General features: G+C 35.7%; 1 protein-coding gene across 2 annotated transcripts in view; it reads right to left on the minus strand.

The window, feature by feature from the left end:
- Window positions 1-17,302, minus strand: part of LOC149786844 (cold shock domain-containing protein E1-like) — a 65,396-nt gene that overhangs the window by 45,453 nt on the left and 2,641 nt on the right. For both annotated transcript variants that reach the window (XM_089977374.1, XM_089977373.1), the window contains exons 3-4: window positions 13,082-13,243; window positions 6,135-6,231 (exon numbers count right to left, since the gene is read on the minus strand). In XM_089977374.1, the coding sequence (XP_089833500.1) occupies window positions 6,135-6,231; window positions 13,082-13,243 (259 nt within the window). The remainder of the gene's footprint in view (window positions 1-6,134; window positions 6,232-13,081; window positions 13,244-17,302) is intronic.

The following is a 17,302-nucleotide window of genomic DNA, read 5'->3' on the forward strand; positions in this document are numbered from 1 at the left end:
ATTGATAATTGTCAGTAAATATCAAGTTAATTTATTGCTCAAATCAATAAAATGTGGGGAAAATGAGGACTTCTGTGGAGGAGATACCAGACTAGAGATGCAGTCTGACACTGCCTTATATTAATCAGTTGATGTAATTTATTGCTCAAATCAATAAAATGTGGGGAAAATGAGGACTTCTGTGGAGGAGATACCAGACTAGAGATGCAGTCTGACACTGCCTTATATTAATCAGTTGATGTAATATTCTGCCTTCAGCAATCCCCCCTCCCTGTTGCTCTCTCTTCTTCAGACAAATGTGAGGTTTCAATAAATTTTATTTTAAGCCAACCTGACATATAATTGACAGCTTTTGTTGCTATAATTTTGTGATGTTGAGACTGCATGCACTTACTCATTTAACCAGTATGGAAGGGTTTTGCTAGTAATGTTCTCTGAGATTCATAATGTAAAAACAAAATGCTTTCTCCCTAAAATGTTTCTTGCTCACAATAAGAACAAAACGCATGAGCACCAAACTACCATTTGCCTCTTTTATGGGAAAAACGTCCATATATGAAACTGCTCTTGTGGCCTAGTGGTTAGCGAGTCCGCCTTGGATGCGGGATGTCATGGGTTCGAATCCCATCTGAGTCATACCAAAGACTTGTAAAAATGGTACAAACAGCTGCCTTGCAAGGCACTCAGCATAAAGAGGTTATGTTAGGACTGGTTGGCCTGGTGTCAGAATAATAGGACTGGGTGGGACATTATGTTACATGTCTGCAGCATGATGCCCCAATGCTAGACATCACTACAAACTGCCACACTGCAGACATCATAGTGATATGACTGAAAAATTATTAAAGCTACATTAAAAGTCCAAATCACACACACACACACCATGCATGAAGGATAAACTAATTCTCCTAATAGCACAACTAACAGTCATAAGACCCATGGCCACAATTCTTAGATTAGGATAAACAATGGTTGTTCCTTATTGAGCAAAACAAAATGGATGAATCCAGTGAAAGTTCAAAACCTGACACTTATAAAGAGGTTATGCTGACCTCAAAAGGGAGATGATGACTGTTTGGATGCAATTATGCTGACCTCAAAAGGACCTGGTCATCTGGGCCACAGCCAATGGACCCACCTAAATGAATTTATGTCTTTCAAAGAGGCCGGTCAATTGTAGGTATAGTCCGATAGCATGACTGAGTGTATCACAGCATATAGTACTCAGGCCGGATGTCAATATAAGCAGATTATGATGTAACAATGCACTGTAAAAATAGGTTTGTTAATATGAACAAAGGATTTATTTATGTAATAGATAGATTACAGTGCACTGTGTATCCAAGTTTGTGGCTTCCATTCGTGGTCCCTTTGAATGAGACTGTATGTAAAAATTAAACAGCCAAAAAGGTTGTTACCACAAAAAAAAATCGCCAGATGCTATATTTTGTTGCCAATAAGGAAATGAAATTGCAATTTGCGACATGGCGACGCCCAGGACAATATCTGCTTTGTGATCCTAGATTTTGGTGAGAAAAACATCAGAACACTACCAGACTTCTATCTGGGTTTTCTAGGTAGGCTGTATTTTATACATGCATTTGTAAAACTTCCTTGATGAAAGGATGAAACTACAACAGAATGCTTTTTCCAAGGGATAATGTGCCAGTCAAATTTTAGATTAACAACCAGTCATGTCAACCCAGATGTGTAAACAGTTGCCTATATGAAAAAAAGACAGATGTCGCAACAAGCACTATGACACCTCTACCTGTCAGGGTGAACGGTAAAATAAAAATTGTATATTGTGCAATGCACATTTTGATATGAACAACATTAATTTGTGAGGGTTCTCATGGATCAATGCCCTCCAAGTATGCAAATTCATACAAATTATGCACAATTCACATGTCCTGGCAGCATCTCTGGGGTTATCAATCATTAGCTCACATTTGATCATATAAACTTCCAGTTATTGATGGTTCAAAACTCAGGACAGAATCTCAAAGGATTTAAAAAAAGCAATGCTGAACTGAGGAAATGGACTAGATGACCCATCACTGATTGCTCGCTGAAGGCAACTTACTCTCTGCTGCAAAGCCCAGGTGTGTCTTTACAACCATGGAACCATCTTATCTAACTTAGAGCCTGGGTCGATCAGAAGGGTATGTAACTCACCCATCCTACATGTCAAAGCTTGAGATCTTAGAAAACATGTTTTGTATGATATTTGTTTCAGCAAGATCTTGGATAAATGCTTGAACTGATTTGAACTGTGCAATGTTAGAAACCAGAAAACTTTTGCTAAGTCATGAAAAAGATACTGGTTATGCCACGATGGATGGATGGGTGCCTGGATGGTGGGCTACATGGTTAACTATGACGGAATGGATAGACTGATGTGACAGATCCCCATGAAACTCTACATAAAATGGAACAGCCAGCTAATATCAGACATGGTTCGGTGATGTCAGATCTCTCATCTCTAGTCAAATGGTACAGCTGTCTGGGCAGCTGTCAGTACAAAATCAAGGTTTATAATATACCCCATGAACCCAGATTTACAGGTCCAAAAGCCATACTCAGATGTATAGAGAAATATGTGCCTACTGGACTGAGAAGAAATGGGAGGAAACCCACCAAACAACTCCAAACAACTACTGGAGAAGTGTGATGAACAGCAGCACAAAATTCCTCTGAATCCAGCAACAATGTCACTGATTCCTGCACTTACAACTCAAGCATCATCAGAAAAGGGTGCAGTATGGGCATCTATAAAGCACACTGTTCCTCCAAATGAAACTGGTCAGATGTAACAGTCACAGTGGGCAATGTTTATATGGAAGAAGGACCAACATGATGTCCTCCATTAAACTTGCTATTGATGACACCTAGTGGTGAAGACTCCATATGTTGCTGAGCTACACCTGTCTGTCCTTACTCTTTAACCATGAATCATTCTACACATACATTGCATGCCGAAGTCTAAGAACATTTTGTGCAAGTGAAGTATATATCATGCATATCTTTGTTTACTTTCCATTTCTTGCATTTGGCACATTTCTTCATCAGTCTATTCAAATCACCCACTCCATGGACATAACAAAACAGAAAGCATTCACAATCTTTGTTACTCAGCAAGAGAACTTACATGATAGGTGTGCAAATAAAACAATAAGCACTAACACAGGGCATCCCTTGGAAATAGTTTCCCTTGCGGTATGAAATTCGCCAAATTTAAACATTTAGAGCCACTTTTCAGCCAATAGAAGCCATTTTATGCCAGGATGAATGGACTTCAATACATGTGTAACATTATAATGGCCCTAATTTTGATCTATATAAACATGATAACAAACAGTTTTTACGGGTTTTTTTTATATTTCAAAGCACAAGAATAATTATTAATAAATATAACAGTACCATTATATACACGTGAAGTTCAATGTATTTCATCTGAAAAACAAGAATGAATGTTTCTTTATAACTGATAATACAAAATACTGTTTAGTCTTTATGAACAATATCACTAACATTTCATCAATATCTGCCTTATTTTTCCCCCAACCATTCCTAAAATCAAAATTCTCAAGACTGGGCCCATCAATAGAAATTCTTGTTAAATTTGTCAGAATAGGTATACCCACAGAAGTTTATTTTGACCATATTATGGTGACTGAACGCCCTCTCAGTCTGCAGCTGGATATAAATCTTTGTTTTTCAGAGTTAGATTAGCCATATTCTTTGTGCTTTATACGGACTTGTTGTATGAAGTAACTTTTTAATTTTTCATTGATAAAAGCAACTCTAGCCCTTTTCAGTCAATGACTGGCCTCATTGTAGCGGCATCCTGTGTTACTTAGTTAAGTTCAGACCACAAAAATATGTTATTTAAGAAAATAATTCCTAAAACACTAAGCAGTCCAAGGTGGGTCTCACACTCAATTTTCAATAAACATAAAATAAACAACATGTACAAATGACACAGAATCTTTTTGCTGACCTGTTAAACAATAGAGTATATCCACCAGCCATTCCTTATTTCCTTCTAATCTCTTTTAATTGCTTCTAAAAACCAACTCACTGCATGCAGTTAGCTGCAATCATGTTTGAATAACATCTTATTCATTATATACTGACATGATCCACTGACTGCTGCAGATAGTGGAAACAGGTATTAAGTGGCATGAGTCACTTATATCAATAAAAAATTTACTTTATAAAATTATGTTGCCAGCAACTTTCTCCAGTCAGTAAAAAATAGCGCCACTTTCACAATTCTTTTTTGTATTTGTCACCAAATGCGAAGCCAAGCAAAGGCCCTGCCAACAATACATTACTAGAGAACAAAATCAGAAAAACAAAGTCTACAAACTGCAAACAAAATCATAAATACTGACAAAAAATAAAACAAAATATGCCAACATTATGCAAATACATTCAAAGGCAATACTAAACAAGCTTTCTAGATGGATGGGTAGAAACAAATGTAGACTTCCCTAGATTTTATGGGGCTGTGGAACGATGTCATTCAGAGCTAAATCTTAAACAAGACCTTCTCAGTCAGTCAGTTATTACTTTCCATAAGTCTGACCAGTTTTCAGCAAGGTGTAACAAAATATCATGTACTGCTATTGTTAATTTGGAAACATGTATTTAAAAGTTCAGAAGTTATATCCAAAACTGATGTAAAGAGGGTAAACATTAAGCTCAGCTATAAATTTGGTAAAGTATGCTTGGACCTTGATTACCTCTAGTACAGTTGCACAAATTGATGTTCCAAACCCTATGGAACTTAACGGTTTGTTGATACTTCATAACTAGACATTCTAGGGGGACTTTGTTTTATTTCACATGAAGACAGCCACTGTATCTCCTGCCATGTGACATACTCATATCGACACTTGATGCTGATAAACATAACTGTTGCTCTTCCTGCTTCCCTCCCCCAAGAATATATTTTTATTCTTCTGTACTATTAACATTTTTAACAGCCTTATTTTCCCATTCGTCTTGAACAGGTATCACCTGTTGAATGTCATTTTTTTAAAATTCTATAAGCAACAATTTGATCATGCTGGCATCTGAGGTAGTCCAGTAAAGTTAGTCCTATTCCCTAACTGACTCCACTAAATCTAATATGAAACCCAGATCCAAATCAAGCATGGATGAGCCAATTATCCTGATTTCACCACAACAATCATATTTCCAAAATTTTTGCTTTTATTCTGTAAGTCTGTATTTTATGGGTCAATTTTGTAAGACACATGGCAAAAATGGTTGGCAGGTCTGGTGACATCACATATGAAATTGAAAATATGAAGTGTTTTCTTCAAAATGCAGGACTGTACAAATCCAATTTTCAAAAACAAGAATTATTCAGTGCACAAAAATCAGAGTACATTTGCACTGAGCATAAATAAACCTGTAATATTCATCAATATTAAGAAATCTCAACCCGACTGTGCCCATCCATTAGATCCAATGCCATAATGAAGCATTTACTAAGTGACTTTTCTGGAACTGAGCAATGAGTGATTATCTAGTTATTAAATGCATTCTGCAAACTGCACTTGACAAAGTTGTACAATGGTTGTAATGTCTCTGCTGTTACATGCACTTATAATACATACAATGCAGTGTCATTGTTGTTGTTGTTGTTTTAGTGTTTAACACCATTTTTTCAGCACAAGATATATCATACATGGCAGCAAGTATAAATGGTGGAGGAAGAACCAGGGAAAACCTCGGAAAGAACCACTGACCCATGAGAAGCTACTGGCAACCTTTCTCACCTACCCACACTGGCCGAGCATAAGACTGTGTCATTGTCATTTCATACAATTGCTGCCACTGTGGCAATAAATAAGTAAATTTTATTTTTTATTCATTACAATTTAACATGGGTCTATTCATGAAAAAACAAAACCCCATCTATTTACAAAACTACCAGAGGGGTAATGGGTAATTCCCCTTCTGTGAGAATTCGGGAGAAATCACTGACTTGAAGATATGAAAGGTTTTATGTAATATCACAACAATGACTACAAGAGAGAAAGTGAATTATTAATTCTGGAAAACTATTTAGAGAAATATGGAGAACTGTGAAGTGGACAATTATTGTTTTACTCTACCTCCAATGCTGACTGTGTCCATGTCACCACCATACTCGCTGAAATGGAAAAACAATCTGGCATCTCGATCACAACACTGTATAAAACCATAGGAATGCTGGAATGAAAAATGTTGTATTAAGATACAAGGACCTCTAATCTGAAATATTAAGTGCAATACTAAGAGTATAAAACTTGCAAAAAAAGAGAATGAATTATTTGCCAAGATAAAACAACCATTTAAAATAAAAAGAAAATAGTGTGATTGGTAGAAATACCTGAAAAGTTCATGTCACAAACACACAGAATTAAATACAAGGATATTTCATGATGTTAAAGAAGTAGTATTTTTACCATATTAAGTGGAGTACTTTTCACAGACTTGAAATAGAAGAAAACTGACCTCAATGCAAACTCTATCCAAAGCGTGAAGAAGGGATGAATGGACACGGATAAGACATGTGCTCAATTATTGTCCTGTGTGAAAATATATGAAATGGGTCATGCAATCATGCAAACCCTGTCTGAAACTTAGTTCTATTCCAGAAAAACATATACCCACCCCCCAATGACACTTCAAAAAAATACTCTGGAGGAGGTTGTGTTTCAAACTATTTTGATTCTGACAGTGGAAGGTTGGTTAGAGAACTCACATCTGTTGTGGGTTGTGTTAACAAAATAGAAATCGCTGATGGTGTTGTCAGAAGAAAAAAAACAAATATATGTTTAAAATCGCATTTAACCCCTCATATTGATCTAATGTGAATAAAACATTGGGTCAGAAAATGATACCACAAAAATGTTAATTCTTTTGACAACATCATAAGACCCTACCACAACCACATGACCATGTCCAATGACATCACAGTAATAACTGCTATACAACTAGGGATGACATCTACTGGAGTATTTTTATTTCAGTAGAGCCTTAACAGAGTGGGACAGTAAGAAAGAGTGACAGACATTTAAGTGTTAGGAAGATATTTAACAATGGCTATTCCTCCTGCCACCACTTCCTCATTGGAGATCACACACATACAAAACGTAGAGTAAATCCTGGCATCATCCCTGCAGGGGAGATAACTTGACTATTTTATTTAATTTTATTGGTCTCTGGTTATCCCATGGTATTTCTGTTACTTGAACATTATCTTACAGTGTGTCCAATCAGCATGGTTGTTGTTGTTGTTGTTATAGGGTTTAACGCCATTTTTCAGCACAAGATAGGCTATACATGGCGGCCAGTATTAATGGTGGAGGAAGAACCGGGAAAACCCCGGAAAGAACCACCAACCCACAAGAAGCTACCGGCAAGCTTTCTCACATATCCACATTTGCCGAGCCCGAGACTCGAACCCTTGCAGACAGAGCAGCATGGTTGAAAAAGGCTTACAACCATTTAGAGTTGTTGAAGGATGCACATTAATACAGATATGAAAGAACGAGAACCATACTATAAATCAGTGACGATAAAATAGAGCACATATGGGTCTGACTGTCCCTGATTGGCTGATAATAAAAGATTTAGTAAAAGAATCTTCTGTGAGCTTGTCCTACTTGTAACTGAAGAAACTGAGGGACATTGTTTTATTAACAAAATTTCCGTCCCTTTACAGACCTGAGTTTGGAAGACTCATTACTGAAATTAGCAGCTGACTCTTTGGTGCAGTATTGAAAGCACACATTTCAAATTTGTGTAGGTCCAGAAAATGGTGCAGCTGTCATGGTTTTCTTTTCACAAAAGCTGTTGTCATAGATGTGTCTATACTGATACAAATTTGATCATGAGCACTCAAAATTTTAAGTTATTAAATTTTAATATGGTGCTTGCACAGGTTTACAGTGGGAACTGAATTAGTACAGTGAGTCCTGAATTCTTGAGTTTTGTGCAGAAACTTGGAATCCAAGCAGAATACACCCAGAAATGTAGAGGTTTTCAATCTTGGATTTAGTCTCCCTGTTGCATTTCATATTGATATGCATATTCACAAACATTTAGTACAGTAGTAGGAAAAGTGACAAATTTAGATACATATCATAAACAAGACAAACAGTATGTGGGAAGACAGATCATAAGAACAGGCTGGAATGGAGAAGTATAATAAAAACAATAATGAGTAGAAGTGTGCATCTTCCTTTATGTGTGCAACATTATTTTCTTAGCTTCAGTGAGAAATTATATCAAAAGGGAAGACAAAGGCTGTACAGTTAACCAAACCAATGTGAATTTAGCTACTTAAAAGATATATCAAACCGATTTTAACCTTCTGGTTATATCTGTTCTGGTCTGTTTCTGTCTATTCTGGTGATTATGTCCACTGAATCAGTATGGTTGAAAAAAAATTGGCTATGATTACCAGTATATGCTGTATTTCTGCCTGAGAGATGTGAATAAATTTTTTTTCTTGGTTTGTTGATTCTGGTTGCTGCTCAATTCAAAGGCATCATTGAAGAACACTGATGCATTCTCTTACTTTGTTACAAATATTTATTACGGATGCATATCTCCAGATATCAGTGAATGTAACTTGAATAAGTTATAACAGTTCCAGTTGAAACAATGGACACTGTTAGAGAAACTTTAAGTGAGCTAAAATGTAAACTTTTTGGCAGTGTGTGATGCAGGATTGCTGAAGACTTCTCCATCTCATATGCCCACCATGAAAACTCCATTTGTACAAACTGATGATGACTTTTTGGTAACTGTCAGAAAGGCAGAATTGACGATATTCAAAGATCTACAAAAATTACTAGAGTCAAAATTTATAAACTCATACAGCTGTGGCAAAAATGATGGACTAGTACAATTGCTGCTATTGCCACAGTTGATTAGTTGGTTGATTTAGTTTGGTTTGGTTTGTTTTTTTAAAACAATACATTAGGTGGAGGAAGAACCCCACAAGACCACCAACCCAAATTGGCTGATCTGTGACAAAAACTCACTCCGTGAGATGTGCAAGTGATGTAAAAGCAAGCACCTTAGTACACTTGGGCACATGGAGCCTCTGTTGATTTGATGTTTATCTCCAACAGCCGAAGTCATTTAGACATGAGATCTCAGGTTTCTGTAGATCACTATGGTCTTTACACCATTTTCAGATAAAGCGAATCTATATATGGCAGCCAGTTTTACTGCTAAGAAAATCCAAGTACTTTGAGACACCAAACACCACTTATGTAGAACAACTGATCTTCCACAAGTTACTGACAACATTCTCATTTACACAATGGAGGCAAGTAATCACATGACAAGCATCTTATACCACTCAGCCATGGAAGCCCCTCAGGTCATAGACACAAGTCTCATATGAAAGACTAGAAGTGGGAGATAGAACCTATAACAGCTGGATTGAAAGTGCAGAATATTATTGCTAGGCCATCAGTGATGATGATGATGATGCTGTCGACAACACAGTTAACAGTAATGACATTGATTCTACAAGAACTCTGGTGAAAATGATTCATTAACTTTCATCCATTTTTAAAAATCTAATTAATGACATAAAAATGTTTGACTTGCTACATTTCTTTTGTTTTATTAAGCTTTATATTAGTCTTGCAACAAGCATAAAATTAAGACATCAGTAACAGAAATATATGTTCTTACAAGAAATGATATAGTGTAAAAGTAGGCAGAAATAATGCAACATCACTTCCACAGGCATTAATGAGGTTTTTTCATAAGTTTACCAAAACATTAATTTAAAAAAACAATAACAAGGAATCATAGCATCTGACCACACATTTAAAGCAATACCAGATTTAACTATTATTCTAATCAAAAGCAGCTTACCCAAGAACAAAGAAAAATAGCAAGACATAGTGATCACTTTAGTAAACTGAACAGTTTAGAAAGGATACAAATTCATGATTTCTGTATTAGAATATAAATCCCTATTATAAAATCTGTATTCATGGATGTTAAATTAATAGGTATTTTTTCTTTCTTTCTAATTTCATGGTGTTTGTTTTTGTAATCATATCATTATATGTTTTTTATCTTATAGGTGTTGTCTAATGTTGTAAAGCGCTTAGAGCTTCTACAGATTAGGCGCTATGCAAAGTCATCATTATTATTATTATCAATGACATTTATAAATAATAAGCCACCATGAAATTTTGTGATTTCACAGTATCAGAGACATACATGGCTGAGAGACAAACAAATGAAAGGACAAAATATTTAGTATAATGAATGAATACAAATAAAAAATATGCAGTAGATTATGTGATCTATAAGAATTCAGTAGATTACCTCCAGCCAGCTGTCATTTAAATTGCTTCTGTCCCCAACCCAACATTAAAATTGCTTCTACTGCGCACTAAACCATAGCCAGAAATTATGTTTTAAAAATATGCTTCTGTAGGGGGCAGTGTTTTTTTAAATTAAAACATCTGATGGTAGATCATAATTGTTTTAAATAGCTTCTGTTGTGGGTTGGCTGAATCTGAAAGTGCCCCCCCCCCCCCCCCCCCCGGGGGTATATGTTTTACTGGAACAGCCCTTGTAGAATACTTCAACAGAGATGTCAATCCTCAACTGTGAAAATCTGTAATCACCAGCCACTATAATCTGTAATCTGGGAACAAATTTTGTAGGTTTCAAGATCAAATTCTGCAATTATCCAATTTAAGAATTAAGTTTTATGCATTTCTTGGTGTGCTCACTAAACATAAAGATGGCAAGAAAATGGAAAATACACTGTCAAGTGATGATCAAGAACAATATTAACAAAGCATTAATATGTGATACTGTCTTGCTGCACTTAAGAGGCTTTTCAGTGTAGGTTGTATTGTAAGCATCTGTTATTTCCAGTGTGCTATTAGGAAGATGAAATGGGACGAAGTTGGATAAAGAAAAACCAAAGTCATCTAAAAAATACTTGGACTGTCCATTCATTTTCATGAAATAAGTCAATCCAACCAGACTGAAAGTGGAAGTCTGGAAGTCTGGTGCCAGTCTAGTTGAAGAGGCAGTTACTGTAATGCCTGCTTGCACACCTCCTAATTTTTTGTACCAAAAGGCACTGAATAAAGGGCTAAAGCATGATGCAACTTAAGGAAGAGCACTGGCATGCATATCGTCTCACCAGAACCAGGATTGACAAGAACAGCAAGATATTACTGTTATTTTCATACGTGGCACTGTTAATCATTTTGACATTCTGGGCCATAGACTCTCCTGCAAGGTCACTACCCGTTTCTTTGGTCCATCAAAAAATTGCTAGTGAAGTCAAATCTAACACAGAAGCAGTCAAGTTTCACACTAACCTGGAGGTGGCATGCAAGACATTTTTGGTCCATCTTATAAAACAGATGACTGGTCATACTGACTGATACAATGTTCGTGTCTGCACAGAGCATCTCAGTACAGAACAATGGTGAATGTGTAATGTACCAGCATATAGAAAAACATGTAGCTGGCTTTGAGAACAGAAAGCCTTGGAATTGACCAATCATGTAAATGACATCAGGCAGTCGGAGACTTCATTAACTGTCTCTGGCAACGAAGATGGAAAGGTCATCTTCCAAATCCATAGAAGCCTTGACCTTACAGACCTTGCTTAAAGCAGATAGGACTGAGCAAATGCAAACCAGCAGAACTCTGCAGATTATCTTGACAGCTGCTTTAAAATTGCATTCTGTCCTGCTCCATTGTAGGATCTGTGTAAGGCAAATCATCAAGTTTATCCCTGCTCTTACTGTAGAGATTGTACTCGTTGGGCATTCTGTAGACATCAGAATATAACATCCAAGGGGCATGTCATTGTAGTTGTGTATGGGATGGTACCTCCCCAAAGAGTAAGCCAAATAGAATTAAGCTGGTTGTTACATTAGCAGCCAGACACAATTTGTCCTGCCAGTATAAGCTGCTAGCAAGTGTATTGGTCAGTCAGCTCAGCTAGACAGATGTCCATTTGTCAGATGACTGGTATGCTTGGTTCTCGGTTACACAGCTGGCTTGGTAACCATCTTGCTGATCAATTCAGTGAAATGGATAGATCAGCTAACTGGATTCCCACATAGCTCTGCACACCTGGTCCTTGTCGATATGCTGGATTCCTGGTCACCAATTATGGAGTACAGCTGGATCAGATGGCTGGAGTGGCTGGTCAGTAACTAGACAGATGATAAAATAGATGGGCCACATCTGAAAAATACCCCATGAGTCTGAACTTAAAGGTCTTAAGGCCAGGATCAGGCATGATGGGGAACCCTCCAGGCTCCACACCATCACTGTAAAAATAAGTGCATTGGCAGGGAACAAATTCACCTGCAGCTAGTAACAGCATCATTTCCTCCAATAATGTCTGTGATGACAGTGTGGGTGGCAACCCTACAATCCCTTGTTCTTCCAATGTAATGGTCAACATGGGCGTTGGATGCATCACTTTTGATTGGGGAAGAGGAAGTATAAGAGGGCACCCTTCATGCAAGCAAATGAAGAAAATCTAAGTAGGCAAATTCATTATAATGCAATCCCTCTCTCTGAACTTGTCACATCTCTCTTTGGTCTTAAACCCTTGTCACAGTACTATGGACCATGTGGTTTTTGACCCAACTCCAAAAATTCACGAAATAATGATTTCAACAAAAAAATTAACTTACGCTCGATACAGAATGGACTGTCAATGGATTCTCAATAACCCACAAGATATAACTTCGATTTTATAAGAGGTATGGGATACACTGTATGTAGTATCCAGCTAAAACAGAAAAAAAATAATTAGCCAGCTAGTGGTAGTGATGGGTGGTAAGCAGAAGGGTTAGAAAGAGTTTCTTTCCCTTATCTACATGGATTATAGATGGAAAATTAGGAAAAATTATGTCCTTCTGCAAATGCTGTACTGGAGATGTAGTGAAACTTTTCCTAAAGTTAATTTGATTGGGTAATGCATTCAGGGAAGAAATCTGAGCTAGGCAATATCTGACTCCAGGAGTAATATTAATATTAAACTGTTCCTCACCAGAAGTTTTTCTACTATTCCCGTCTCTCTGATTTGATTAGCATTAATGTTAATAGTAGTCGTCACTTTCGGAGGCGATGATGAGATCAAAGAATTTATGAGATTTGGTGCTCGCTGGTAAGACAGAATGGCAGGGTCCTGCACCACTGGCGGCTGGAAATTCTGGAAAAAAGGTTAGATAAGAATCAAACTTTTACGAAAACTAAAGAAAAGATTCAAGGCTGGCAACATAATGTGGTAATCACACACACACACACATATATATCTGACGAAGAGTATGTGAACAAAAACAAAGGTCTGTCAATTAATTGACATACATCAATATCACAGTATTTCTTCAAGCTGATGCATGCACTGGCTTAAAATACTAATTTCTAATCCATCATAATGCAGTGTATCAGAAGTGAGAGTATGTATTCATACATATATTACACACAACAATACATATCCCAAGTAAATAAAACAGAATTTGCCTTCACTGTGATGTTTATATTATAGTAAGTTCAATGTCATGTCATGTATTGAGTGTCTTGTGTACATTGTTTCATACGGTACTTAATTTCTGGATGATACACAGGTCTACCAACAACAAAAAATCTGAAATCAAGATATACTGGAAATTTTATTATGGTAATGGTTTGCATACATTGTTCATAACATATAAAAAAAGAAGGTTTATGTAATTTAGTATTAAGTGTTATTAGAAATGAAATTAGTCTAATAAGGCATATGTGTTCCATCAAAATTCACATAATCATGCCTTCACAATTTTAATTCAGATGCCTCAAACATAAATATTAATTCAGATGATATAATTCTACTAGCAGTTATGAAATTTGTCAGCAACATCCGTCTTGTTTTGTTGTTTTCAAACATCTGTCTTGTTTTGTTGTTTTCACTACTGTATATACTTGCTTATAACTTTTCTTCTAAAAATTTGATTCAGAGTTGGGGTTGTCTTCTAAGAGTGACCTAGAGAAATTCAGAAATGACTTAGAAATGTGTATATGGTATGAACTGTGTTTATCCATTTCATGACAGCATTCATTACACAATACTTGTATCTAGTTATTTGAATTTCAAAATATTATGGGTAAATTAATCACCACCTACCACAAAGTGGAGTGTCCATCAATGTTGTTTACTGTGTTTATAATAGCAAGTGTATTACTTGTTTTTGTGAAAGCCATAATAACCTGCATTTGTAAAACTCTGATGCAATAAAAGTTTTGATTTAAGTTGCATTTTCCTCTTCAATAAGTTAGATTTTTAAAGTTTTCTGCCAAAGTATGTGACACAATAAGGCCTTGGTTTGAAATGACAGTACTTACTTTTTTAATATTCAACAATCCTTTTGATCAAGCTGCAAATTTAGTACATGTACTTGTTCAACGCCAAGTAGAGTTCTACATCCTCCAGTGAATGTTTGACCGTAATCCCCTTTAGCTTGTGAAATTAGACACCCTCTATTTTCCCTTGCGACAATCCATGGATCAAGCTACAAGTTTGATATTTGCTCAGTGCCAAGTAATTGAGGGTGGTTACTTACATGAACTCCCATGTGATCTTGACACAAAACTGACTCATGTTCAGTTGCAGCCTTTAATAGATTGTACAGACTATGATCAAAGTGTTACTTACAGAACCAAAGCTCAATCTCTAAATAAGCACCACATATGACAGCGAAGCCAGGGAAACAGAGCTGACAATATTTATGACTAGACCACAATGATTTACAAGGACTAAATAACAATGAAGGATTTCAGAACTTTAACAGACAATGAGGATGAATTCTTGAATGCTGTACCAGATGACATTAAGAAGTGGCATTTATCAGATTCTGTTAATAATAAAAGATGTGGAAATAGCTTTCATTGCTTATTTGTACTTTCATTGTTTATCTTTAAGATGCATGGAATTAACATATTACAAGATACTGCAAATTGGGTCATTATGAACTACTTTTATACATACTGGTATGTAACCACATGTAAGTCAATTTACCGGTTTATCATATAAATGGATTTAAATATAAAGCATTATGGACCTTAATGAATTCAATCAGATACCGTCCCATTTTAATACCTTTTCATCTTTTTTCATTAACATAAAACATTTATATCCCCCGTTGATCAGGAAGCTTTATTTTGCACCAATACCATCTTACTGTTTTTAATTTCAACCATTTGTTCTTTTATATCGCTGGTCGATATCGGACCTTTTATAATTTTTTAAAAGATTATACAAATAACATTTTGTTTGGCACTAAATAGCCTAACAGTGCTGATGTGCCATTAAAAATAAAAACAAATAAATAAATAGAATTCAATTAGGACCAACTTTAAGTTGTCAGTTTATTTGTGACATGTTCCACACAATATCATTGTATTTTACATTGAATCTGTCATTATTTTTCATCTCTATCTATCAAGCTGGGTTTGTTTTGTTTTCCCAAAATGTGACTTTGATTCACTGATTACAAGTCACCCCTTGGGTCAGATCTGACTTGCAAAATATACTCGACTTTTAGGAAGGTCAAAGAGAAAGTGGCTTTTTGTAGACCTAAAATTGGGGTGGGTGGGTGTCAACTTATAAATGAGTATGTGTGGTATTTTATGCTGGCAAACTGAATATTTATGGAACTCTGACATGCTATGACATTTCAGACTATCAGTTCCTTATATAATCAACTTATGGTTGAAAAGACTTCTATGATTTGCATTTTCACTTTTATTAAATATATGTACCAACCAGCGTCATTATTCCTGAACACAAAAATTTCCATAAAACGCTGGTGCTACAGAAGCGTGTGTTTCACTTTTAAATGCCATTATAATTCTAGCATATACGGGTACCAACACTAGACATATTATTTTTATAGTAAATTTTTTTTTATCAAAGCTGTAGTGGTAAAGCCTCTCATGTAGGCAAGACAATAATATCCTGCAAATGTTTCAATGCATTTAAAACTACAGCATTTACTCTGGCAATAGTGTATCATGATTCTGGCACAAGCTACTAATACAGGATTGGTTTAATGCATTATGGCACAGCTACATTTGTTTGTTATTTTTTACCGAGGCAATTGGAGTAAAGTGCCTTGCACACTACAGCAATGGACCTAGATTGATTCCCTAATGGAAGGCTCCAAACCTATAACCTTTTGGAAAACAGTCCAGCACAGAACCACTGAGCCACCACAGTTCTTATTGATACAAAACAATTTGTTGAATGAAAAATAAGCTTAAGGATATAAACTGTCCAAAAATAAACATTTTCTCTTATCTTTCTTTCCTTCTGAGTACAATAAGCAAGACTTCTTAAAACATGTATAAACACTCTCTTCTTGCACCTATGATATCTACCTAATTAACACACTCTTGTTAAACTGAAAGATTTAAGCTATTAAGAAGATAGCATTTATTAATCCTCTATGACTTTTCATATCATAGGCACATTGAAAGTCTTTCCGGTAAATATTTCTCCACTTATGAATCATTTGAATTTATAAGCTTATCTCATACTAAATTAGATTTATTATTAATCTACCTCCGTAAATATGTATACCATATTCTGTTTAAATCACACTGCCTTCATAAATGTCATACCCCCGTTTAAATACAATATTTATGGAAGTACCTATTTTGAATGAGATACACCTACAAAGGAATTCAATGAAAAAATGCAATTTTCATCATTTAAATGTAAACTTTTATAGGCAAATGCTCCAGAGATAGACAAGTTCAAAACAAATCATGACCTTGCAGGTGCCATGCCACTTAGCCCTTATCAATTCAATAAAAATGTACATACAGGCTGGAAAATACAGCATATACTGTGTTTGATTCCCAGAAATGCTTCTATTTTTGTCTCAAGTAAACAAATTCTGCAACTGAGACCTGTCAAGAACCTATAAGGAAACTAAGAGAGAAGAAAATACATTAGCTGTTGACTTAACAGGTGCACCTTCCTCACTTATTTTCACACGCTGGGAATAAACAATACAAGAATAAAAAATACTTTTAAATCATTACAATCAATCTTTTGAGAACATTACAACAAATAGGAAAAGTAAAAAAACTCTTTGGTTTATTCTGGGAATTTCACCTATCCAACAATAGATTCATGCAATGATATAAATAATGTTTGTATTGCAAACATGGACGTGTTTGTATTTTATTCCGTTTGTGATAAAACTGTGATACATATCAAAGAAAATTA

The sequence above is a fragment of the Sinohyriopsis cumingii genome, chromosome 12, assembly GCF_028554795.1.
Source record: "Sinohyriopsis cumingii isolate HCF-2022 chromosome 12, ASM2855479v2, whole genome shotgun sequence".
NCBI lineage: Eukaryota > Metazoa > Mollusca > Bivalvia > Unionida > Unionidae > Sinohyriopsis > Sinohyriopsis cumingii.